A 27,627-nucleotide genomic window follows, 5' to 3' on the forward strand; every position below is an offset into this window, starting at 1 on the left:
TACATATCTATGCATGTAGTAAATTTATTTACAAATGGTAAAAAAAAGAGACCATAAAAATATATCTTGCTTTCACATATATACATTTGAATGTATTTCTAAGAACTATGTAGACAGGACAAATCTCTAGTACAGATGAGGCAACTGTATTATAGTGGCTAACCTTGAGATCTTTGATACAAGGCATGACCTCTGAAAACTACAAAGAACAAACTTCACACAGACTCGGTTCTCAAGCTCCACAGAAGCTTATTACATCAGAGGAGGTCTGGTTTCATCTCTGCAATTCATCAATTCCTATTTGGAATCAGTTGTTTTTCCTGAACACCCATTAGGATCTTAATAGATATTATGAGTATTAGGGTCACTGTTAGGCAAAAAATCTGATATTTAAAGAATGAAGTCATAATTATTTGTGGAAAAAAGTCATAATATAAAAATAGAGAGGCACTCCATCCCCTTCTACTGTGTCCAATGGGACCTTATAGCAGAAAAAAATTGTATAGTAGTCAATGGATGGAGACATTGACCACTGTACTGTACTGTACATTTTTGATTCCGTATGAATTACACATATGATGTTTGCCAATTTAAAGATAATGTTGCAAGTCAAGAAAGTCGCTGTCATTGAGTTAATAAAATACCATTTAGTTAAGTGTAAAACCTCTCAGTGAACTATACTGTCTGGCTCAATAAATGTATATAATATACGGTAATACCAACACGAACACATCATCTTAATACAGAAAAAGTATTGATAAAGGTGAAAATCTGAGTCTGGCCTTACTGACAGCTGCAGTTATTCAAAAGGAAAGGTAGTCAGTTCTGTGAGCTAGCTAATGTACAGTACCGACTCTACAAGGTTTAGTTATGATTTTTTGTTTTGTGAGTGTCAGATGAAATGATGTCTCAAACACGACTGTTGGTCGTGTAGTCTTTATGATTCTGTATTTTCACAGTCTTAACCTTGATTCATTTTAAGACAAACTGCGACTTTCTGAAGTTGAAAAATTATCTTTTACATTGAAAAACACATTTGTAATTCATTGAACAATTCAAACAGGATCAAAAAATGTCTGTCTTCATTCACTACCATACATGTTTTTTTCTGAAGTAAGGTCCCATGGTGATCACCAGAAGGGGAAAGACTTTGCCTTGATAAAAGACATTATGAGTATTTAGTCATACTGTACTTTCAAGAAAAAGTCAGAATATTAAAACAAAAACTTTTTAAAAAAATTTAAAAATTGAGAATATAAAGAAAAATTTATATTATGAAATATAATGAATTCTATTATCAGTAAAGGGCAATAATTTCAGGGAAAAAGTCATAATACTACAGGATAAAATTCAAAATATATAAATATTTACAGAGATTACAATTTTACAAACATTTGAAGAAGCATCTCTAACATTAAGACTTTCTTCAATTATGTGAGTTTTTTCTTTTATGATTATGACTTAATCTCCTAACATTTAAACTTCTTTCTGGAAAATGTACAACTTATTTCTCAAAATATCACAACTTGTGACAACTTTTTCGAAATCTCAGATTTTTTTTTCTTCCTAAAAGCAACCCAAATATATTGTCATAAGATCTGGCTCAGACTGAGGTGTGGGGTGCATTTACAACATTAACAACAGCTCATTCGATCTTTAGAGAGACAGCCCCTCACAAGCTCATGATGTTAACACTGTGTGTGAGAGCAGGAGGAGTAGAGGTACAGTAAGATGAAGCAGTCGATCAGAAGGATGGTGTAGAAACACCTCTGCGTATGCAGGCTTCGACCCCTCTGAAAGCGAGTCAGTATCACAGCCAGCAGCAGAAAGAAGGTGGCAGTGTTCAGGAGGAGAAACAGCCTAATGTAGGAGGCTGTGCTAGAGAGACCCTCGCTTCCTGCCGTTGCCACCATGTGAACCTCCTTGAATTTGCGGCCCTTCACAAATGCCCCTTTCCTGTTTTTGCGGCCATCTGTGTAATCCATAAAGGCCCTTGACTCTGCATCGCCCTCCTCTGGACTGTCCTCATATGTACGCTTTGAAGTCCTCTGTCTCTCCTTCTTCTCATTCAACTCAATCTGTGCAAAAATGTCAGGTAGACTCTCAGAAAGCTTTTCTCCAAGGTTCACTTTCTTCCCCCCTTTACTCTTGCCCTGTTTCTTGGACATAGCAAACATCTTCTCAATGACCTCTTCCGTCTTCTTTTTGTCGGAGAACTGAAGGAGGCGCTCCGCAGTCTTACGGAAGCTGGCATTGTTGAGAACTCGCCCGAGGATGTGTCTCTCCATCTGCTGGAAGACTGGCTTGACGTGTTGGAGGTTATCCTCCATCACATTGACATATTCCTCTACTTCCTCAGGCGAGCTGTCCATCACAGCCGCTGCCTTCTCAAAAACAATCTTCTTGTTGTCCAGCAGCACCATGGCAAACAGAGGCTTGCTGGTGGCCTCTCCGGTCAGCAGGTAGATGGTGTAGGTGTGATCCTTGGTGGCCAGATAAATATCCACTCTCGTGTCATCGCCACGCAGGCTGAAGCTCTGTATATCCACGCCTGGTCCAAAGAAAATGTAGGCCACCCTTGTGTGAGGGTATCTCAATGGCATTGTGACGTTCACATAGTTTGAGCCATTGTACGGGTACCCTCGAGGGTAATTCCAGTAACCTACCAGTCCCTTGTTACTGTAGCCTGTGTCATCCATCCAGAACATCTTATACTTATCCTCCCTGTGTGATACAAATGCTCCATGAACACCATCTATCTTTGTACCCTGGAATGGAAGTTCTGTGTTGTGAAAGAAGGCACTCATTGCCCTCGTTGGGCTGTCTGGGTCCAGGTGGATGTGGTCCACGAGGAGCAGGAGCTGTGGATGAAGAAGGAGTAAATTTCTTTGGAAGTTCCTGATCTTCAGCTCTGGATTATAAGCCGAATGTCCCTCACCACGGATGAAGACCATTCCCTGTCTCTCCATAGCAGCTTCTACTCTGCCCTGGGTATCAGCAGCCAGCCCCACCTTGTATTTCAACCACTTGGAATCACAGGCTTCCGTAACTTGTCCAGTCCATGGTTTAAAGCAACTCCCTGACATGGCTGAGCTAAACAAAACTGCATTATTCAACAACGTGTACTTGGGTCCGTACAGTGCCTCAGTGATAAATGGGACACCGTTGGGTGCAAAGGTGAAAGTGTTCTGATCAGGGTGCTCATGCCCAGCATTGAAGTTCCTCCACCCTTTGATCCACTCTTTGTACTTGTTCCTGTGAACAATGTCAAAGATGGCGCGTCCCCCCAGCTTCCCTGACTTGAAGGAGAGAAAGGTGTGGTTGGTGCCTGTAGGTAAAGCACTGCCATATGTCACCACGCCCCAATCCTCAAAGTAGTGGAGTTGGGATGTCCCAAAATCTGATGGAGGCTTGGGAAACAGGCTTGGGTCATACCTGCAGAATACCATAAGAGAACAGATATCGGATGGATTAGATGGTTTTCTTTATTGGTGTTCCCACATTTTAATAACCTGCCCCATTTACATCTAACATAGTTATGTGAGTCCTTATGTTTTCCCAGAATGCTTTTTGAAAACCCAGAGAGAGCAGCTGTATCATTGCTACTTTAAAGTTTCAATAGTACAGGTTAAGATCAATAATTCTCTTCTGTCTGCAGCACAAGGTACTTTGGCTGATGATATGATATGATGGCCAATGTAGGGGCCATCAGTGAGTCCTAGTTCCTGCCCTGCACCGTTGACACGAGTCTGCCTTTGTGTGCAGCTTTTTGGCCGACTGAGCATGTAGAATCTGTGGCGGAGCCAGTCGCTGAGAGAAATCATTCCGATTGGCTGTTCAGCTAAGAAAATCAGTGCACAAGAAGAGAAACAAACAAGGGAAAGCCCTTTCAACCTGTCACTGTAGTGTCCATGATTGTGTGTGATTGATGAGTGTGGTGTTTTTCCACCTCAACCTCTTCACCAGTGCCATTTGAAAGTTTTTATCAGACATGTTCTTGATTAGAAGTGGCTACATTAGCAAGAGGATAGGGCTGGGCAGTATATAATATATATCTTATGAGACTATATATTGTCTTAGACTTTGAATATTGTTATATGTTGATTTGACATCAGTATTGTCTTTTACTGGTTTTAAAGGCTGCATTACAATAAAGTTATGTTATTTTCTGAACTTCCTAGACTGTTCTAGTTGTTCTAATACTCGCCTTTACCCACTTAGTCATTATATCCACATTACTGATGATTATTCATCAAAAATATTGTTGTGTTAATATATCGTTAAAGTACCAATAGTCATCCATACAATATTGTTGCAATATTGACATTGAGGTATTTGGTCAAAAATGTTGTGATATTTGATTTTGATTTTGTCATCCAGTCCTAGCATTAATGAAGGGCTTTTTGCAGTACATATTGTGTATCGCGATATAGCCTAAAAATGTTGTAGTATTTTAAGGCATAAATGATAAGTAAGTATGGCTTTATCATAACAGCAGTTTGTGTATCTTTAGTCCTGCAGACTTTTATCATACCAGCATTTCTATATCCAAGTCTTACAGTTTCCCTTTTTTGAATGATGATTACAGACTACCACCACCTGGTGGTATGGACAGTTATTTCCTCTCATACAGGTGCAGAACATATATGAGTTTGTTGGCCGTCAGCTGTAGTCTTTGCAGTGTGTTCAAGTGCAGCTTTTTGGCTGAGACAAAGGCGACATGAGCTGATGCAATAGTCAGGCTTCATCGCTGCTAGATCGTTGATGTTGGTTTGGTGTGTCTGGGACCAAAGCCTGGAAGCAAAGGAAAGAGCTACCCTGTCTGCACAAAAACCAAAAGATTAAAACAGCGACTGGCTTCACCACTACATGTCATTTTTCCAGTTTCCATTTTAATTAAACGAACAAGATACGTGTCAATTTGTGAGATTCAGAAAATATTGATAGATGGATTTTTAAAACTTTGAACCAAGTCAGGTTTGCTGTTTCCTTTTGCTTCCAGTCTGTATGCTGTATGGCTCTATCTTCATATTTACAGATGTAAGACTGATATAGACTGATGGTACTTTCCCAAGAGATAGAAAAGCTTTTGGTTGATTTCCATTTTAATAACAGCTCTAAGCAGAAAAAAAAAAAAACCTGTTGTCAGTCATTTCTTATGACACATTATTAAACCAAATTGAGAAGCTCACCAGATGAACTCTGTGTGGAGAGTACACCATCGCTGGCCCTTTCCAGCCTGCCCTGGCCCTTCCATCACCCTGTTTTGATGAATCAGGTCTGCCAGCCAGTTTCCACTGCCATTACGCAACACATAACGGTCCAAAAAGACCAGCTGGCTCTCCGGCCCATAGAACCAGTTGTAGTTGGAATCTGCAATGGCTACAGTGCGCTGAAATCCTGGTGAGACAGTGAAAACACAGAGAGGACAACTTCAGTGGTGATCAGCTGTCATCCAGAAATATCAGAATATTGTAAATAGTGGTCACACAAATAAAATGCTCATGTGCTCATGTATTTAACCAATATGTGAATTCTTCTCAAGTCCTACACAATACCAAATGCCACAAAACATGGCCCCCACCTACATAAACCTCAGTCCCCTCTGCTGTGACCCAGCTCAGTCCCAAACCATGCGCAAAGTGTTCACACTATTCACTCTCGTCTGTAATTATGTAAGAAAACATTTCACTCTGGTTGTGTGAGGGTTCTTAGAAACTACAGTATATGCAATCGCAGTCACACATTGGTCAACATTCATAATTGACAACAGACACACTGGCTAAACAATGAACAAACTCTTCGATAAATTAATTACAGAAAGGAAGGTAATGCTATAGCAGGTTAAGCACAGGCTATTTGCAATGCTGAAAGACAAAATGAGCAGTGCTTCCAACATTCAGTGATGGAATGTAACCAAACACATTTACTCAAGTACTGTACTTAAAGGTCATATTGATAACATTTTTATGTAGACAAACCATTTTTCAAAAATAATACATCTACAGAGCTTGCAGAGTAAAAGTATCTCTTTTCCCCAAATTTTTTTTATGATTGTGAGTCAATAATTTAAAAAATGTGTCTGGTCCAAAATGATTTGATTGTATTTATCTCTGTGTAAGAATTCTGAAAAGCGTAAAAATGGCTGACTTCTAAAGTATGTGCCCATCATACTGTACTGTACCGGTGACATTCATGTTGGCTAGTATTAGCAACGTTAACGTACATGGCAGAGTTGTGTCACTGCCACGATCAGCAAGAAAATGCAAACTATCACCTGCTGCTGAGAGAAAACTGGTCAGTAGGTCAAGACTCAGCCAAAAACCACCAGAAAGCAAGTCTGCATTGAATTAGAAGCTGCTGGAAGACAGGTGTCAGTGTGCACAGCCAAGTGTGTTTTACATCAACATGGGCTGAGAGGCTGCTGTTCTGATCACATGGACAAATAAAAATCCTCCTGGAGCAAAACTCTGTGGTCAGATAAAACAAAAACTGAGTTGTTTGGCCACAATGAGCAGCAATATGTTTGGAGGACAGAAGGTGAGGCCTTCAACCCCAACAACACCACACCTACTGTCCAGCATGGTGCTGGTAGTATTATGCTGTGGGGCGGTTCTGCTGCCAGTGGATCTGCTGCTCTAAAGAAAGTAAATGGAATAATGAAGAAGGAGGATTATCTCCAAATTCTTCAGGAAAACCTAAAATCATCAGCAGAAGATTGGCTCTTGGGTGCAGTTGGGTGTTCCAACAGGACAATGATCCAAACACACATCAGAAGTGGTAAAGGAACAGATCAATCAGGCTAGAACTGAGCTTTTGGAATGGACTTCACAAAGTCCTGACCTGAACCCCATCAAGAACATGTGGACTGTGCTGAAGAAACAAGTCTGTGCCAGGAAGCAACAAATGTAGTTGAACTTCACTAGTTCTGTCATGAGGAGGGGTTAAATATTCAGCCAGAGGCCTGCCAGAAGCTTGTGGATGAAGATCAAAAGCATTTACTGAGGTTAAAATTGCCAAGGGACATATTAGAATTACTGTATGTACAGTGTTTGACCCAGCAGATTTGGTCATATTTTTATTATTCAACCAAACTTCATTAATGTTTTTGTGACAAAGTAGTGTGTGTTCCACTCATTCCATCACAGAAAAATGAGAGTTATAAAAATCATTGGAACTCAAGACAGCATGATATACATTTTCTTTACAAGTTTATGAAAACTTTTGACCATGAAGGTATACATCTGTTAGCGGCATCAGAGCCAAAGCATTTTCAAATGATTAATCTTATTGACAATTGATTAAAAAAACACTGACTTCAACTGACATTGGACCTAACAGCAACTTCTTTCAGCATTCCCAATTCCTACCCCTTTAACACTTTAACTTACACTTGTTACTCACATAGACATTTAAACTTTTTAGTTGTTTCAACTGCAATGTTTTAGCAAAGGAGAGCACACATTATTTTTCTAAAGAAAATGTAATCTTTTCTCGTGTGGCTTACTCTATGATCACCATTTGCTTTCTGTCAACTGTCTGCAATCACAGACAGGGGGGTAGAAAGCTGCTATTGCGGCTCCAGAATCATGGCTCTCCTGGGTGATGTAATTAGAGGTGTTTTTTGAGTGCAGCAGTGCTGCCCAGCCACAATTCAGAACTGTTGGCAGGGGGCTGTGAAATGTCCAGCCTGACCTAGGGGCCCCTCCTCCACTGCTGCTCTCCCCCTGATCCCCACCCCCTGCAGGTCTCAGCTCAGCTTTGAAAGGCATCCAGGAAGGTAATGACTACACGCATGCATAACCCATATCAGTGCCAATGTGGCAGCCTAAGGTTATTTTCACATCTAAACTAATGTATCCAACTTTTGGGACTAGCTGGATGAGTCAGCCATTCATAGTTAAGTAAACACTTATGCACAGATCGTTGACCCGCTCTGTATTTGGCTGCCTAAATACTGTACAGTATATCAATGCAGAAAAAAATGGATCACATAAACTTCACCGCTTCTAAAAAGTGAACGTGTGTAAGCCACAGCAGATGACGTGATAGTTACCGGGCAGGATCGTCCTGTACAGGAAAGCAAAGTGTTTAAGGAGCCAGGGGTGGTCAAAGTGGCTGATAGCGAAGTGGCGCTGCACCAGGAACATATACTGAAACAGAGAGCGGGTGGTGTAAGTCCCGTAGGCCACTCCTTCATACAGCGAGCCATCAGTCACATCCTGCAGAAGGACCATGGACTTCTCCATGATGGACAAGACCTGCTTGGTCCACAGGTAGGCCTCCTGGAGGTAACCTGGAACACAGGAAGTTGAAATGGTTTCAGTTTGAACACAGTCTGAGATTGGCAGGTGCCAAGTTCTTGTCAACTTTTACAGTGGAGCAATAGAAAGCATTCTGACTGGTAACATTACAAACTGCCATTGGTACCATCTACAGAGCATCAGTGATATCGGTGAGATGTCTGCACATAGCCCAAGGATGCTAGAACACAACACCCACCCCAGCCACAGTCTATTCACCCTGCTGCCGTGGCAACACATACAGAGATATCCGCTGCCGTACCACCAGACAGAGCAGCTTCTTTCCTCGGGCCTGAAACTACATCTTCAACACACCCTGATGGCAGATTCTCACTAATCTAAATAATCAGTATCAGATCCACATTTGTATATAATTTGGTCCAGACAGACCTTTGGTAATATTGTGGAAGTAATACTGAAATATGATTGGCTGACAGTTGGTATGACTTGTAGAGGATGTCAAAATCCTATCAAATAGCTGAAACGCATCAGACTTTAGGCACATAGTCATGTAAGATTATGATGCTGCCATAGTGCCAATTATAGCAGCATAACTAACTAACAAGGTGGACAAACTCTTGGCCCTGGTCAGTGGACAGCGTGAGTACTGGGAGTGCAGTATGTTATGCCTGATGGAGACATGGCTGAACACACCAGTTGGGGTAGACAGAGACAAACAGAGTGGTAAGAAGTTGAGTGTGTGTGGGGGATATCTTAGATATCTTGTACTATAATTATAAGAAAGAGAAGAAAAAAACTCTGTCAGTATAGCTATAGTATAGCTTTAATTACAATAGTCATTTACTCTGTTCAAGCCATGGAAAATGCCCATGCTGGAGAGGAGAATAACATTTTTGCCATTTTTGCCAACGACAATGTGAAAATCAGAAAACTTGCAGACAGAAAGTTGTATACAGCATACTGTTTTTCTTTCCAGGCAGGGTCTGTAAAACAGTTGAGCTTATGGAGAATCATTTTGCACCTAAAATGAGAGACCAGAGGCCTGTACTATGAAGCAGGTAATTTGTGTTGCAGCTGAAATAATAAGGCTAAACCTGTCAAACACACCATCAGAATATATCTAAGCAACATCTTATTTTAATGGAATACACAAGTGTGATTATAGTCAGGTCTACTTGTGGCCTTATGATGGGCCAGTTATATTATAAGCCTTTTAATTTATGCATTCACACTGTGATTTTTTTTGTCAGTTGTCTTTCCTGCATTTGCCAGCTGTAACTCTGTGTTTTTAGCCTGGATTATGTGTTTGAATGTCATCATCTTTTTGTCTAATAATTTGTTTGCCCTTGTTTTATGACATATTCCACTCTGCTGGCATATGTCCTGATTTTAAGTGAATTTGTTATATCACTGATGGAATGAATGAAAAACAGCATCACAGCAAACAAGGTCCTCTAAGCCTGTTACCTAAAGAAACCTTCCACACACAACATTTAGCTTTAACTACGGAAAGCATGACACCACTATGGCACACTGCACCATACACCCTCTCTGACACACACACTGGATCGCACACATAGAGTTTACTATGTGAACAAGTGACCACATAAACACTACAGCCACAGTTCTTTGAGGAATCCCGGGACCATCAGTGGTAACTGGCCAGCACCCGCCCAGCTTACAGAGTCCACCCACTGGAGCAGTCCCTAACAGTGTTTGGTTTGGGCTTGGGGGACCACTGGCCTACACAGAGCAGGTATTTACCATCAAACAGGAACTCTCAGCACACACAAAGACCATATTTACACAAACAGAGCTTCACCAGCACTCACTCAGTCCAATACACTTCAGAGCACTACAGGCCTTGAGACTCTTCAGTCATTTTCCTCAAAAGTAAAAACATTTTATGAACTTTTAAATGAATTAAATTACCAAAGCCTGAGAAATGCTCAACAATCTGATCAAATAAGTTAAATCATTGATTTACAGCTGCATTTATTAATTTGTTGGCCACATGCAAACAGATGAACAAGTCTAAATGACAAAATACGGCATTTTATTCTCCCTGTTTCTGGCTAACACTAACTGTGTTAAACTGTAACACTAGCTAGCGATGCTACAAACTGCTCTATTCATTTTAAGCTATACCTTCATTAAAATAATGAAGCTACACTACAATGCACATAGAAAGAGTTGACTAAGAATAAATGCACTCATTAGTACGCATAACTAAATCAATTTATTCTGCTTGTTGGGCAGTTGGGTAACAATGTAGCTGTAGGTATGGTAGGCTATTGCTAGTAGCAAACAGTTGCCTACTTTTTCCCGTCTAGTAAACCAAAACTATCATTAATTTGAAGCCCTAGCCACATTATGAATCTAATTTTATTACTCTTTTATACTATACTTTTATATAAAGCTAAAATACTATTTTTTAGCTTTGTTTGGTGCTCCACCAACCTCCAAACATCTAGCTTTTTAGCTACATATTATAAATATGTTGCTTCACTAGCTAGTTGCTAACCTTGTCTGCTGTTTGACAAGTAGTTTAAAGTTGGTTTATAAGATCTTTTTAAATTACGTATATTTTTGCTGGGATACATCAGTTACATTGACAATGATTATATTATACATGTTATATTTCCAGTAGTAGCATCAGCAGCAGTTTGTTAGCAACAAAAAAAGAACTATTCTATCACCATGAAGGAACAAAGAAAAAGACCAATGTCATCAAAACCCATGACACAGGGCTGAACATACAATTAGACTACACCAACACAATCACTTTAATACCAAATATGCAACAAAAAAGAGAAACAAAAGGAGAATCATCAGCCACGTCAAAAGGAACACATACCAGACCAACTACATCACATGCATGTAATGTACAGTAACTCTCTAGTTTCAGCTGAGTCTGATAATGTGGCTAGTTTGCTTTTTTCCCCAATAGCATGCAGGCTTGGGCCTTAGGCCCATCTTTGGTCCCATGCTGTTAAGCCAGGGTTTTGGGTCTGAACATCCAGATTCTTCCATCTAAAGAGTTGAGAGGTGAGCCTGTCTTAATCATTAGCGCACCATCACCCTGCAGTTCAGAAGACTGTGAAAGGTCAAGGGATGTGTTTTCTCCAATTACGCTATTTGACTCGCTCATCAGTTTGTCACATCACACATGGTTGGTGAAATTCAATTGCAAGGATCTTGTACATAACTGACCGTGGAGCTGCTAATTATTTTCCAATTTATCTAATTATAAGAGGACCACCAAACTGCTGTCCTACTTACTGTTACATTTAAATAATGAAATTACCATCACTAAATTCTTATGAACCTTTTCACAGTGTCCATGTTTTATTATCGTTTGTCTTGTCAGTTTGAGTTTCCATAGGTCCCCATGGTCTCAAGTGACAATTATAGAATGTCTGTAAATGCTAATAGGTAGAGAGGGGTCACAAAGTCAGCAAAATAAGTTTGGGGTGTCTCTTACGTACCAATAGCCACACCCATGATCGTTTCCCTGGTAACCTCAGTCAGGAAACTTGCGGAAACTGGTCATAGTTCTGGTCAACAGTTCTTTTAGAAGTGAAGTCTTGTTTCAAATGAAAAGCAGTACAAGAAGAACTACGACAGAGCCAGAGGCGCTGGGTGAACAACATTGAAAATGTATGAGACTAAAATAAACTCCTCATCGTAAGGAGGTAATAACATCACAAAAACATTTTTGTTTCAAGCAGAAGCAATGCAGAAAAATAGCTTAATATTCTGATGCTATTTCACACCAATAAATATCTTTTCTAGATATTTTAAAACGTAAATTGCACCAAATCTATCGAGTTAAAGGTGCATTTTCTAAGATTTGGAAAACCCCTATCAACAGCGTGTGAAGAAGTAACGTAGTGTTGTGTGGTTATTCTGACTGTCTGTTAAAGGTTCAGCATTTTGGTCAAGTTTTGCATGTTCTTACTCTGCTGTCAGTTATTCATTGCCTTTATTTATAACAGATGTTGACACACTTTTAGACAGACTGAGAAAATGTCGTTCAATGCATAATGTTATATGTTGTGTTAGATTTGAGGTTGGAAAACTTCACTATACATTTTTGAGGACATGACAAGGGTGCGTGTCTCACTGTAGCAATGACACTGTTAAATATTGTGTACAGTTAGTAAATGATGAAATTCTTGCGGAAATGACCAGGCCTGCAGAGCTGGAAGATCCTGCTGCATCAAGCTTTAGACCGAGCGACAGTGACTAGTTAAGTCTAAAGTGGCTGAAGATCTCAGTTAGTTGTTACTTTGTAAACTGTGTACCCTGTGAAAACCATGTGGCTGTCTGATGAACTCGTTTCTTATCTGCAGTCCATTTTTCCACTATGTGACGATATAAAATCATTAGTTTTGTACACAACTGTTCCTTACTTTCTTGCTGAAAGAGGGCAGATGGGACGGTGATTTATGTATTATGAGTACTGTCATCAGCAGAGTGAAATAATGAATAAATTGTCTGTAATATTAAAATGAAAGATTCTACTAATCAGATCACACATGTACAGAAGGCTTTACAAAAAATATTCAAAACAATGTGGCATTGTAACATGTTGTAGTAAAAACAAGGTGTTGTAACTAAACTAATTGCCCTACCACATCTTTGTCTTTTTAGGACTAAAATTCCAGTCCAGCCACCCCCAGTGGTGAATTACCACCCTGCCCTACCCTATACTCATCTGCAGCTGGTCTCATCAACAAGCCCCCCCCAGTGGACATTTGTCTCCATACATTACATCAGCTGACATCCTTGACCATCATCCCATGACATATATTCTCTACACTGTGAGCTTTTGCACATCCCATGATGGAGAGGTTTGCATAAAACTTTGTTGACAGCTTTGTGAGTCTAATGTAAACATTATTGCTATACTATTTGTTATACTATTGATGTTTTTATTGTAAATTTTATATTTATGTTTGTGACTGTTGCAGTAATTAGCCTTCATTTTTCATGCACCAAACAACAAAGCAATGAATGAAAGTTTTTTTGTGTTGACAGTAACTGAAATCAAACATTCCAACCTGCTGGGAAGGCTTTTGTGCTGGCTTTACTCAAATGTGGGTTACAAGGGTTGCGTAGTATGCCTGCTTACACAGACCTGTGTTTGTTACACCAATAGCATGAGCTGTCTTAGAATTTAGTATCAATGTTTACCTCCAAAAGTTTTATTTAGTATTTACTGTGTAGCAAAAAAATGCAACTGCAACTGAATTGGTGAATATGTAGGTAAATATATACATACATATTAGTCATTATTTCAGTCTTTACAATTTTAAACACTTGCAACAATGAATATGCAAAGAAACAAATGATAAATGACACTGAGAAGGGGGGGAAATACTGCCCCCTATTCGTTTGAAGCCGGTGGCTGGGAATTACAAACAGGTCCTTTAAATGGCTTATTAAATCAAGGATTTAATGAAAAGGAAAATGAGTTTGATTTGGCTAGCTGTAGTTAACTAGCTAGTTTTAAGTTTTTTTTAGCTCCGACAGAAAATAAAATGAAGAGCGTTTACTCATGCTATGCATCAACTTAGTAAATATAGCTTGCTACTGGAAACATAATTTTGGAAGTAGCAATGCTTCAACAGAAGGGTAGCTAAACTACTAGTGTTGCTACACGTAGCACTGCATGAGCAAATAGGAGCTTCACCGCTGTTAAACTTTGATATTAAGATATATTCTTAGTCTTAAATTCAATTACAAATGTGGAATGTGGGACGTAAGACTACATCATCATTACTTGACTTTCCACTTTTCTAAACAGGATGGCGAGCTGTTTCATCACAAGCGCCAGAGCCCACAGCATTGACATTGACATTCTTAGTAAGTCATGCATCACTCTGGCAGACATCATACTGTGTGTGGCCAGTGGGAGGGATATGTGACAGACAGGGGAGATGACAGATGTTCACTATAGATGAACTATGCACAGTTCTGTTCAATCAAACATTTAGCCTCAAGGCACCAACACGCAGACACATGTATCTGGAATTCACTTCTCTAAGCTGCTGCTGCCTTCTTATCTGGCTATCTAAACCATGTCTGTCAGAATGTCCCAGGCGGCAAACTCATATAGACAGTACGCATATTTCTTATTTCAGTGAGTGGCTTGTTCAGAGCATGTTATTACTGGGCACAAAGTAATGAAAAACTAACTACTACTTTGTTGAAAAAATGTCAGCACTGGGCTTCATGTTTGTGTCGATGAAGAAGACAGTGTTTGTTCTTTATTTCTGGCTGTGCTTATTGGAAACTTTCCATTGATCACAGCCATCTTGACAGAATAATATTTGAACGTTATGTCATCCCTTTGCACAGGAAATGAATGACGCATATATGAAAATGGAATGCAGTCAGGCTTCTGCACAGTATAACACGTGACACCCGAGAGAGGCTGCAGCTAAAATGAGAGTGGCTTTTTTATCATTGCAAAAACATAATGTGTTACACTTGCACAGGGCCGGCTGTAAAGCAGTCTTTAAACAAATACAATCTGTCATAAACAAAGCAACCAAGCAGTGCCTGAGCACAATCTCTTCCCAAGGCAACACAGAGCTGGAGGAAACTCACTTTTCCCTTGGATCAACACAAAATGAAACAAAGCAAAAATAGGTCAGGCTATAACTCTCCAGAATGTTCACAGAGCTTTGTGTCTGTTGTTGTCCTACCAAAAAAACCTCAAATAAAACCACTGTGACTACTTCGGTTCTCTGTAAGCCAGCTGCCATTTAGTTCACATCAGGACTGGATCTTTTGTACCAGAAATCAAATCCCAATCCGAAGCAAAGCAAGCTGTACTGCAGGCTTTTCAAGTTCTGATGGCCTTTCTCTGCCGCTGCATTCATTATTTAGTGCAGGATATTGCAGCTTCAAGAAACTTTATGCAGTGAATAAGGTTTCACAAGGGAAATGCTAGTGAAGATGGACCAAACCATAATTCATAATGTGTGTGAGTTATGTGGAGAACTTCATCTGGAAAACAATTACAAAGAGTTTAGAGTAGCAATTAACCTCAGGCAGACTACACTGAAATTCCAATCAAAGTTTCCCTCTTAAGTAAATCTCACGTGCAAATCAGTTTCAGTCATTAATTAGGGGACAAAACATCAAAATACGTTAAACATAATGTAACAAAAGAAAAAAGAGAAATAAGTAATACACACATTTCTGATACATTATTTTTAACGGAAGGCCAAGATTTAACATGCGATTCTGTAGAAAGATTACATTTACTATAAAACATTATACTAAACTGGAAATCAGTGTTGCAATTAACAACTATTTGCATGATTAATTAATCTGCAGATGTTTCTGGAACTAATCAATCAATAATTTCAACAGGAAATAGTGTCAAATAGCCTGACGGATACCAGAGGAAATTCAGCATCTTTGCATTATATAACAGTTTGCAAAATCAGTCCTCTGGGGATGTCCTTTAGTGTCTGGCACTGGGATGTTTGTAGTGAATCCTTTGGGTCCTGTATGTTGCAGGGTGGGGCCTGCATGGATCAAAATTGTTCCAGCATGTCCCACAGATGGTCAATCGGATTGGGATGTGGGGAATTTGGAGGGGCCTTGGGCTCTTTTTCATGTCCCTCCAGCCATTCCTGAGCAGTTTGCAGGGGATGTACTTGGTCCACAACAGTGTTTGAATGGGTGGTGTGTGTCAAGGCATCCACATAGATGCCAGGACCCAAGGATTCTCAGAAGAACATGGCATTGTAATGAGATGATCAATGTTATTCACGTCACCTGTCAGTGGTTTTAATGTTGTGGCTGATCGGTGATACATGGTTTAAGGACTTAAATTATTTTCACAAAATGAGGTCAAACTAACCTTTAGATCTGTTAGTTAATCAACAGACAATTAACAAACAACTATTCTGAAAAATGATGAATCATTTTAGTAATTCTTCAAGTAAAAATGACAAATATTTACAGGCTCCAGCGTCACAAATGTCTCATAACATTCTATACTGAAAATCTTTGGGCTGTGGAGTGTTGGTTGAGACATTGGTTGAAATGTTCTGAAAGAGCCCATTATTGATTTGAAAAAGACAGGAAGGTCACTTGGAGCCAGTTCATAGCTGTTACAGGTCCAAAGATCAACTGTACAAACAACTGTTTGCAGGTATAAAGTACATGGTACACTTGTGTCACTGCCACAAAACACAAACATCACCTGCTGCTGAGAGAAAACTGGTCAGGATGTAAAGAGTCAACCAAAAACCACCAGAAAGCAAGTCTGCAAGGAATGAGAAGCTGCTGGAAGACAGGTGTCAGTGTGCACAGTCAGGTGTGTTTTACATCACCATGAGCTGAGATGCTGCTGTGCAAGATTATAATAGAAGTTCAAATATTCAGCTTTCATGATGGCTGGGTTTTGCCGATTGTTCTGCGGGGAGGGCCAGGTGGAGCAAGGAGCAGGGCCATTTTAAAGAGTCGGCCAGTTCTAGAGGAAAGAGTCGGATGCAGAGCCAGACCTTCTGGAGGAATAAACACCTGGGCTCACACTGGATGCTCAGAGACAACTTTTAATATTCTGGGATTAAAAAGTGGATTCATCTTCATTCCTGTTTATCAACCTGACTGCAGTAGCATTCTGTGGAGGTGGCCTGTCAGGTGTACTGTAATTATTGACTGCGGACTGAAGCTGGAGGGGAAATGTACTCAATGTCAATGAATTTACAGAGGAGAGGGAGAGAAGAAGAGAGAGAACCAGAGCCACTGGTGAGTGCTGAATTCATTGAGAGGCTTGACTGAATTCAAACACACAGACACACATGCCCTCGATGCGCACTGTTGCTCGCTAGCTTAGGGTGAACGTGACTCTTTGATGTGAACAAAAACTTGCACGAGTACTACGAAGAAATGCAAATGATCCTGCAATCAAACTCACGTGAGTAATGCATGGTGAAAATGGCTTTGCATTAAGAGTAAACACACCCCCTGGAAACATCCTGGGGACTATGAATATCTTATCAAATCACATGACAGTCACAGGCTGCAGAGGTTTCTTGCTCTTGACCAAAGTGTTGGACATAAATATTGACCAACATTCTCTTCATCACCACAAGGCCAAAAACACGTACACATTACAAAGACTTGAATCCTTATTTACTAACCTTGGGTCATGTAAACAAGGCTTCCTGTGAGCAGAGCAACACAGTTGGTGGGCTGGTGGTTGTGCAGGTACTGGAACCCCCAGCCTCGGACGTAGGACTTCTCATACATGAGGCGTGACGCATTGCCGATCACCTGGATGAAACGCTCCTGCTGGCCCTTGTCCAAGTACTCATACAGGAAGTCATATGCGGTGGCAAACCCAACTAAAGAGTGTGCCAAAGGGACTTCATCCCAGGGTGCATCTTTGACCAACCTGCAATTCAAACAGCAACACAAAGTTTAAGGCAAGGCATCAAACATATGTGGGGTACATGGAAACTAACATTCAATGGTAAGCAGGTGGGACATTTTCACTCTTTAAATGAAGTCCTGGCAAATGGTTTGTCATGAACAAGCCTTTTTCTTTGCCTTTTAATTATCTTTTACACAGCTATAAAACATTTATTCACTTTGAAAGCAAAATAAAGATGCTAAGTAGCATTTTACGCCATAATTACAGCTTCACCATTGCTTACCAATAAACTTCAACTTACAGGGAGACATTAAAAGTGTAGTGTGTGCAAATTCTTTGCTGATTTACAGGCGCTAAGATCTGAGAATGCTGATGTCTGTGAATTTAAGGAGTGCAAAGTGTTTGTGTTGTAAAAAAGTGAAAGGTGTTCTGAAGCGTGTTCCAAGCGCTGTAGTATAAACTACTAGTTGCCTCAATGCTCACATATACACACAGATTTAGTTAAAATCTAACAGAGCACTAAAGACATGATGTCATCTCCAAAAGGTTCAAGTGAAACACGTTGTCAGGGTTCTATCCATGATGGATATTAACTTTAATATTCGCTTTAGCACTTCATAGTAGAGGTTGAAATCTTGATGATCTTAAGCAACGATTCATTTGTTAGCATTCAAAAAACTTCAGCTCCCATAAAAATGAATTTATGCAGCCCACAACTACAATATCCACCCCTGCTCTATACAACTCTGAGCTGTAATCTCTGCTATAAAAAACACCATTCAGACCCCCATGTCCATTCGTCTAGCTCACTACTTGACAGTTTGTGTGTCTGGTTACTTTTAACTTGCAACAGTCTTAGGCTCATGGGAAATGGTGCTCGTTAAAAACTTCTAAATTGTCCATGGTCTGAAATAGCCACTTATTTCTTGAATGATGATTTAGCATCTAATTACTAAAAATGGTGTGGAGAATGCACAGAAGAAGACAGTAATGTCAGATGTAGGCCTGTGTATTTCAACAAAGGAAAGTAAGAAAACAATGAAAATGTCCTGTTTTAACGACCTTTGTGGCCATTCAATATAAATCTCTGAGTTCACAAATTACACTTAAATTTTCAACGCTTTGCTGTGCCAAGTGATGTAGATTTAAGCTTTTACGTGATGCACCTGAATGTATCATGAAGTTCATTAATGCAGCTTTAGTTATTTTGAATGTAACTGTGGGATAATGCCATGTTTTGCTCTGACATCCTTTAAACACTTTATCAGTGCCATTTAATTTCATGTTCAATAAATTCAACAAGATAATATTTCAAATTTGCTAATTATTTTTTTCTTTTCTCCATGACAGTCTTCATACTTGATGAATAGTGTGAACAAAAAACACACTATAGAGGATGGCTGTGTTATATGGCTAAATCTTGTAATTTGCGTAATCTTCCAAATGCCACTGTGATTTTTAAATGAGGTTACTCTTACATCTGGTTTGGTTTCACTTCAGCTCTCTATAGACCTTAACTCCTGAAACGCTGAGCTGCTCCATTAACTCGGTCAATCAACGATACATGGATGGGTGGGGAGGGAAGGAAGGGTATTTTGTAATAATATAGAACAGAATCCACTGACTGACTGACTAAAATGAAATCAATCAAAAATGTTTGGACAGATTCATCTATTTGATGTTGGTAATACATGGTTTCCACATGTAAAGTGGCAGTTAAGGTTTATTTGAAAATCACTTCCTGTCTGGTCATGCAAATGAACACCAGATGGATTAAGCTTCTTTATGTTGTAGTTTGCACATATGGCAAAAAGGAAGACTGTAGTAAAATGAATTCTGAGTCACAGTTGGCTGTATATTGAACGATGCCAAAGCACACTACATCTCACTACTGTATGTTTGCACAGAGTGTGTAAAAAGGAAAAAAAGAAGACCCAGGCACCACTATGCCACAGAGCAGAAGTTCTCCACTGGAACGAGGTCCCTGGAGTTGTCGGAGACATAATTGAAGGTCATGAATACTGCAGCTGACTGATTCCTGGAGCCACTCTGCACAAACCCTCTGAGGTTCAGCGACCACAATAAAAGTGTGGCCATGGAGAAAACTCACAGTGTGTTCTTAAGATGTGAAAACACATGCTCAGTGGCTTCACATTTCTGCACTGTGGCTCACATACTGCTATTGTGAAAAACGTCCTGCAAATTACACTAATACCACACAGACTAAACCCCCTAGAAATTAGCTGCTGGAAAATCCCCTTCCTCCTGTTCAATGGCTGGAGGCAACACAGCAGCCATGCAACAAAATGAGAGGGATTAAGCTGCTTGACCCCCCCTTTACTCCCTCCACATGGAAGATGAAGAAAGAGGGGGGAGTACCTGTAAGAGAGAGCGAATAGTCCCAGAGTTCAGTCAAAAAATGTAGTAAATTTGTGATTCACTTCAAGATTAACACACTCATCTGCTGCTGTTACATTCAGTCTAACAGAGGAACAAAGAATCTGTTTGATGACTAGTTAGTTGTTCATACTTTAAGCAAAGTAACATGTCACTCTTGTGTAGAAGTGGACCAATTCAGTCTTTATATTCTGTTTCTCTCATACTATTTTCAGACTGGAGAATACATTGGTAGAAATTCTATTTGATGCCAAAATGATCAAATCTTAAAAAATCTGTCGGAACTTTACTAACATCAACAAAGAAGAAAATGGCTAGACAGGGCTCACTGGAAAAGACCAAAGGATACAAAATCGCACTACAAAGGGTGTATGTAGTCAGTGGATAGTCACATTTAATCCTACAGTATTGTGTAAAAAATTAAGGCAATGAAAATGCATTATTGAGTATTGCAACATACAGCACAGGCCAGAACAGGAGTGAGCCCAATTCCCCATCTTCCATTCATCATTCACAACACAAAAATGCCGTTTATCATGTAAGGAAAGTGGCCTCAAGGATGGAAGTAACAAAACACAATTGGCAAAAAATGGAAGTGATGAAAATGCAGACAAATTAATGATGAAAGTGATAAATGTATGAAAAACAAAGTGATAAACTGTCAACTAATGTGATAAACCACCCAAAATATCAATCAAACATCCACTGACCAACTGATCAAACTTTTGGCTCTAAACTTGCGGGTGTGGACCGTTTGTGAGCTTTCTCGAAATGGCAGCAGCAAATCGAGAGGGGAAGGTGAAAGAAAGTCCATCACCTGGCACTTTGCAGTGCATCAAGCAGTTTTCTGAGTGAGCGTGATTTGGATTTTACCAAAAATTGCACGCCGCAAACGATAAATGTCAGTTGGGTGTTGAGAATGATGAATGGTAAACATTAACACAGCCCAGCTGATTATCAGAGCAACTCTTTTAAATAGAATGTCATCAAGTTTTATCAAATCAATTCACAGTTTATCACCGTTTTTCAATTCAAACACATTTCATCACTTTCCTGATTAATTCACAAGCTTTTTCATCACTTCAATTTTTGTCAGTTATGTTTTGGTACTTCCATCCTCGAGGCCACCTTCCTTAAATGATAAACAGCATTTTTTTGTTGTGAATGATGAATGATGAATGGAAGCTGGGGAAATGATAGCCCTGTTTTCATCATGTCACAACTGTTTGATCAAATAATGTTAGTCTGCTAACATTACCTAACACTAGCCATGATACAGTACTGGTCATACAAGAACAAGGAAGGCAGAAAGTTACCATGGAACCCAGCATTGGGTACAACCATTCTCTGAGCATCGTTTCCTTTGGTCTTTACAATAAAAGCTGTGGAAGGGCAATGGCTTGCAAAGTTGTGAATGGCTCTGATCCACTTCTCAGTCACTTTGCATTTGCCAGGCAGAACTAATGTTCATTGAGCTTAATCAAATTGTTAGGGAAATGAGGAAGCACCGTCGATGGCTGATGCCTGCATGATGTCCAGCCATGGTTGACCCTGAAAAACCGAGGATTGTCCAAACATGGACTAAACGACGTATGGTCAGGATGTTTCCAAAGGATCCAACAGAATCCCATGTTTTAATTCATATATAACTGTGATTAAAATCTACGAGACTGTAGTGCTTCAGGGAATATTATAAAGTGTGGTCCACGCCAAGAACGATCACTAAAACGAGAATTATTTGAGCTTCTTCACTGATCAACAATAACAATTATGTGAACAGTGGTGCCAAGCATGCACTGCGCACTCCAGCTGTGTTCGTAGCTTAGGAAAATGGATATTAATGATCTATTCCTGCTGAAAAACAAGCAAGCAAAAAGCCCAGAAAGATGTGGTTTTAGTGAATTTCTTCAAAGATGAGAAGAGTGAGGAGAATCTAGAACTCCATTACTGTAGTTGTCGTCTTTTGAGGATTTCTTTTTCACGCTTTTGTTTGAATCAACATCATTCATCTATCAGCACCAAAGACGGTTTGGCAGTATTTCTCAGGTAACATGATGTTTCTTGTTGTGTAATTTGCAGTCTGCAGTTACTAAGTTGTATAAATATCCAAGTCTGAGTTATTAGAGTAGACCATCTAAAAGTGTTTCCTAAATGCCATCAATTAGCTTACAAAGAGGAAGTAGGCTACAGTTCAAAACCAATACAAACCAATATTCTAAGCACTCATGAAACATTCATTTGTTGAAAACGTCCCAAAAAACAAATCATTTGACAAATGATTGGCCTGATAATGAAAAATTTCTATTAACAGCAATCCGCCAATAACAAAATTACTAGAGCTAAATAGAGCTAATAATATGAAGCCAAAGTGCTTTGATAGATTTAATAACTGTAGCGTCTACACACTCTGATACAGCAGGTGGTGAAGAAGAAGAAGAAGAAGGAGAAGAAGAAGAAGGAGAAGAAGAAGGAGAAGATGAAGGTGGTGGTGGCAGAGGTGGAGGTGTTTTTCAACGGTTTCAAAAAGAAGACAACAGGGGGATTTGCAACACATGTCCACAAGGGTTCAGAGAGGAGGGAAAATATATACAAATCTTAAGAATATTGAGTCATCCATCTGTGCTCACTACATCTTAGCCTTTCTTAAATTCAGATTAATTTATGAACTTCATTTTAAAATGCAAAAATGTGGAATCTATCTTTTGTCCTATCAGAATCAGCCACAGTTATCTGGATCAGCTGAAAAACATCCATATCATATCATATCAGACATTTTTGAAAATTAGGGCAGAGTGGAGTCAATTCCTGTCTGGTCACCTAGACCCTGAGCTCCAGTCTCAGTTCAGGCCACTGTAGAGAGCTATTCAGCTCACATCTGAATATTTCATTTCCTTTCATCGGGGGGAGGGCAGCAAGCAGCTGCTAAACATATTTCCTGGACCACTGACTTATCAGACTACAATGCATCTTTACCAGAGCTCCACCCACAGACAACAATGAGAACACTCTGAGGGTCGGACTGAATAGAAAGCCTAGACAGGAGGATTTTACATTAATACCTGGGTGATGCACGTCTTTAAACTCTGAAGTTATTTCTATTAAGGTTTTTTAAGTTATTTATTTAAAACTAAACATAAAGGAAGTCAATCCTCAACCTTTCTTATGTAGATTGTTTCACAATGAGCAGATTATTGCCTTAAAGGAACAGTTCACAAAAAAAAGCAGTCATTATCTACTCACCCCCATGCTGATGGAAAGGCGGGTGAAAATTTGTAGTCCACAAAATTTCTGGAGCTTCACAACAAAACAGTGTTGTAGCATTCTCTTAAAAAAATTGAAATAGATGGGGACTTGCACAAAAACAGCTGAAAAAACCCAAAACTAAACATAAAACTGCTCCATACAGCTTGTCCGGTGTAATCCAAGTCGCGGGCGGGTAAATATGGTCTTTTCAAATCAATTTGGGATTCGAAATTGAACAATCTTTGGTATATTTTATCAGAAGTGTTGAACTGAACATTAGGGCCCTCTCTCTCTGTCTAGTCCCTCCCACCCTCTCAGTGAAAAGTTACAGTGAAACATTAGTAAAATAGTTAGAGTAAATTTAGAGTCTTTAATTTGAGTAGTAAAGCTAGCAGGAGCTGTCTGTTTGATATCCAGACACAACATCTGGAAACATGTGATTTAGTGGATTACATTGTTAGAATCTGCTGTCTTTACAATGGTTGATGAGCTGTTCTGTGGCTGAACTGGCCAGGATTACTTGTGCATATTCCCGGGGTAAGGAGGATCCTAAAGTGTGTGATGTCATTTCATGAATGGATGGATAGTAACGTTGCTGGATTATTTGGAAGAGAGAACGCCACATTGGTAAGTACAGAATTAAGTAACGTAACGTTAACAGAATGGTTTCTGTTCCTGCCTGGCTGGCTGCCTTCAGTGTCCTGTCCCTATCGGGGAAAGGTGATGGTGTTGCGTTATATATTCAAGACTAGATAAAGTAAAACGGGTCAGATGAGAGAGGTCTGGCTATGCAAGACTAGATATGACTTGAATAAAATCAGCTGTTTCAGCTTTTAATGTTACCTCGGGACCACAAAGATTAACATCAGCCCATATGTTCTAACCCTGTCGCCAGAGTAATGCGTGGAAGGTATGTCATGGAGTGGAGAATTACTTTATGAAAAAAATATCTCTGATGTAACGTTTCTCTTAGTCTCATGTATGGCTGCTGCATATCTAACATTAACGTACTAGTTACCTGTCTGTATCAATGTGTCTACTTTAGACTGAGAGGGAGAGGGAGACTAAGAGGATTTAGATTTTTTCAGCAGAAGTGGCCTTCAAATAATGAGGATTGACTCAGTGTATCCTCCATGCACAATGGTGACGTACTCCCCCGCAGTCGGTGGAGGCTGAGCAGCCATCGGCAACTATCAGAGTCAAGTTCAGCTGATAACAATAGTTTGTAAAATGTCCTTTCAGCACTGATTAATCAGCCAAACCGATTAATCGGTGGACCTCTAGTAGAAAATGACTGAGCTTTTCCTTTTATATCTCATTGTGTCAAAATAGATGAAGTAATAAAAAGACAGAAAATGTACCAACTAGGCTGAGCCGCCATTCTCTCCATATAGTCCTTGGCGAGGTCGACAGCTCCGGCCCTGTGTGGGTACAGCAGGCAGAACATGGACAGCACACCCAGGTTGTTTCCATACACCTCGTTCCAGCGGGCGCTGAACTCTGCGGGGCTCCAGGGGGGCAGGTACTCCTCAGGGTGCTCCAGCATGGTTTCACCAGCCTCGCGGATCCTCCTCGCCATGTCCCGATGAGTCCCTGTGGCTGCATACTGCATCTCCTCCACATCCCCCTGACTGAAGTACAGCATGGGATGACCATTGTAGTTGCCTCCCATGAAGGGGATTCCTCTGCTGGGGTCCACCTCCACTGCTGCTGCCACCACCACCGAAGAGAGCAGGGGCCACAGCAGACTTAAGAAGAAGACTGTGGGGGCCCCGCGGGTGTGGGTTCTCATGGTCTCATCAAAGAGGGGACTGTGACATAGCCGAAGGAGCTCAGCTGAGAGGGAGAAATGGAGGGAAGAAAAGGATTTGAGAAAGCCAGCCCATATTCTGCACAGCCTTTTCTTACAAAAGCCCTGCATTCCTTGAATAATTAGATACAGCTGTAGTCCTGATGATGCAGGCTTTCCATACTGTTGTAGGTCATTGTTGAACGGCACAGTTACGTCTGATAAGTGATGGGAGTCAGTCCTTTTAAAACTTAGATAATATACAAATTCTAAAAAAATTTCGTACCAAGAATATGATGATAAACTTCTCCCAAAAAATCTACACTCACCACTACCAACTAGCAGCCAAATGTGAAGGTTGTTCTACACCTCTGCACGCTGTGTTACCTAACATTCACTCCCCAAGATTTATTTCTGAGTTGCTGTTGTCAGACAAGTCTAGCCATGCACACCCAGATGGCCAGACGAGCAGGCCTGGAGGTCATAAATGGCCCATTACTGCAGTAACATTACTCTGGTCAACTGAAACAACCTCTAAACCAAACTGCTTTACTCCATAGAACAGCAGGAGTCGGCCCTCCGTCTCTGCTCTGAACATGAGAGTAAATTCCATGACCTTAGTGCAGCTCTTGGCAAAGGCCTGGTGGAAAAGCCTTTGGTAGTGATTTAAACAGCGTCTAGACTGGAGTCCGTTCTTACACAGTGAGCTGTCCTGGGTGTTCATGTGTTTTTGTGTTGTGTTTGACAAACAAGGAAAGCTCAAGTTGGGACATAACAATGAACTTTATTCATATAGCACTTTACTTAATGATGTAAGCTGATAAAATGAGAACAAGACTGAGGGACATGAGCATGACTTTGACCTGTTGAGGAGTCACATTCCTCTGTGGTGAACGTGAAGATGGTGGCCAACTCTGGACTAATGTATCACACAAAATCCTGACCCGTATCAGGAGCCAAGGCTCTATTGTCACAGAGAACTCCTGTAAACCGGAACAGGAAATAAACACGTACTTCCTTTAGACTTTTCCACTCCATTCAACTACAGCTGGACCGATACTGGATTTTTTTGGTTGACGTCAATAATGATATTAGAGAGTAAAGGTTGTCATATTGGCAGATATCAGACATACAGTCAGGACATTCAATGGATGATACGTTATAGGGACTTGTAGGTCTGAGCTACTCAAAAGTAATTTTGAAGAAACCTCATAGCGCCTTTTAAAATCTGCAATCGTATCACTGTGATGTATATTTATGGGTACTTTCAACCAGGGGGTAGCTAGAGTTTTAGAAATACCAACTCCCCCACCCCCGCCCCACTTAGTTAATCGATTGGAAGAACAATTAACAGATTAGTGGAAAATGAAATTCACTGTTAATTTCAGGCCAAAAATGATCTTTCTTCAAATGAAGGTGTAAATGTGTGAGTTTAAAGGCGTCTCCACAACGCCACAAATGAAATGCTAAGTTAGGGCCGAGTGCCAAACCTCAACATTTTCTGTGTCTGTAGGGCCTGTAGAGGATCACAACGTGTGAAGTATCAAAAGTTTTGTTTGTATGCAATACTTTGTCAGAATCCTGTTTACTGATTCTTTGATATGTGTTGTAATACCCACCCCTAATTCATTGTTAATCCATTTCTCTATCCACCTGAATGAGCCAGGAAAATACCTGAGGTGTGTATGTTTGTAATGTCTCTTGTTAAAAGCCCCGAAGTCCCTGAAACAACCGTGGATGTGAGCTCAGGGTCCTGGTGTTGGCTGCAGACTGCAGAGTCTGCTCCTCACTACACTCAGGTTATGGACTCATCTGATGCAGTAGGCCTGTGGCAGCAGTCAGCTCTGCTGGGACTACTATTTTGTAAAAAATACAACTAAATGCAGTTATGTGGTCACTGTAAACACACACAGACTTAATGTGCTATTTAAATAGTGTTAACAGTTACCAGACTGATTGATTGTGTCCTAACAGCAGAGGTTCCTCTGGTCTGACCCATTAAAGGCTTCCCTCCCTCAGACACTGGTGCCTCTTCTGCTAAATCGGAATCGGAACATCCTACACTTACTTTCCCAAATTCTTTGCTAACTTTTTGTTGATTCAGTCTTTCAGCTCTGTCAGAGTCTCATATGAGGCAGCGTCTGTTTGAGAGGCAGAAATTCCTCTCAACCGAACATTTAGGTGAACTCTTACAGTACAATCAGTCATCGATGTTATTGATGATCCAACCGTGCGCACAGAAGTCGCCTTGTTTCTGACGACCACTAACACACAGGGAGCAGTGAGGAGAAAGCCGTTACGTTACCTGTCAGAAGCGACGCTCACAAATCCGTATTCCAGTCGTCACAACCGTCATTTCTTCCCAACACAGCGGATGAACGTAGACAGATTATCAATAGGGTTGAAAAGTGAGTTGTGGGGACGGAACAGCCAGAGAGCGGAGGAAGGAATGTGGAGCGGAGCGTCACGCTGCAGGACGAGGAGGGGCGCAGGCAGAGGCTTAAAGGAGAACTAATGGATTAAGTGTG

The 27,627-nt window shown here is 40.3% G+C and overlaps 1 protein-coding gene across 1 annotated transcript; it reads right to left on the reverse strand.

The window, feature by feature from the left end:
• On the reverse strand, positions 1–27,521 carry dse (dermatan sulfate epimerase). The gene is made up of 6 exons (XM_084376702.1): positions 27,405–27,521; positions 24,672–25,146; positions 17,438–17,691; positions 8,057–8,296; positions 5,193–5,400; positions 1–3,435 (listed from the first exon to the last, which is right to left on the reverse strand). The coding sequence occupies exons 2-6, from the start codon at positions 25,100–25,102 to the stop codon at positions 1,689–1,691; spliced, it is 2,880 nt and encodes a 959-aa protein (XP_084232828.1). The 5' UTR covers positions 25,103–25,146; positions 27,405–27,521; the 3' UTR covers positions 1–1,688.
• Between the last annotated feature and the right edge of the window lie 106 nt (positions 27,522–27,627).

The sequence above is a fragment of the Pagrus pagrus genome (assembly GCF_965226575.1).
Source record: "Pagrus pagrus genome assembly, chromosome: 16".
Lineage (NCBI taxonomy): Eukaryota > Metazoa > Chordata > Actinopteri > Spariformes > Sparidae > Pagrus > Pagrus pagrus.

Bases quoted from the DNA above. Each gene is read 5' to 3' on its own strand.
- dse (XM_084376702.1), bottom strand. From the start codon at position 25,102: ATGAGAACCCACACCCGCGGGGCCCCCACAGTCTTCTTCTTAAGTCTG. The intron at 17,692-24,671 runs GTACATTTTCTG...TTTGAATTGCAG, and splicing joins ATGGCGGCTCAGCCTAGTTG to GTTGGTCAAAGATGCACCCT. The intron at 8,297-17,437 runs GTTAGTAAATAA...CCTGTGTTCCAG, and splicing joins CCTTGTTTACATGACCCAAG to GTTACCTCCAGGAGGCCTAC.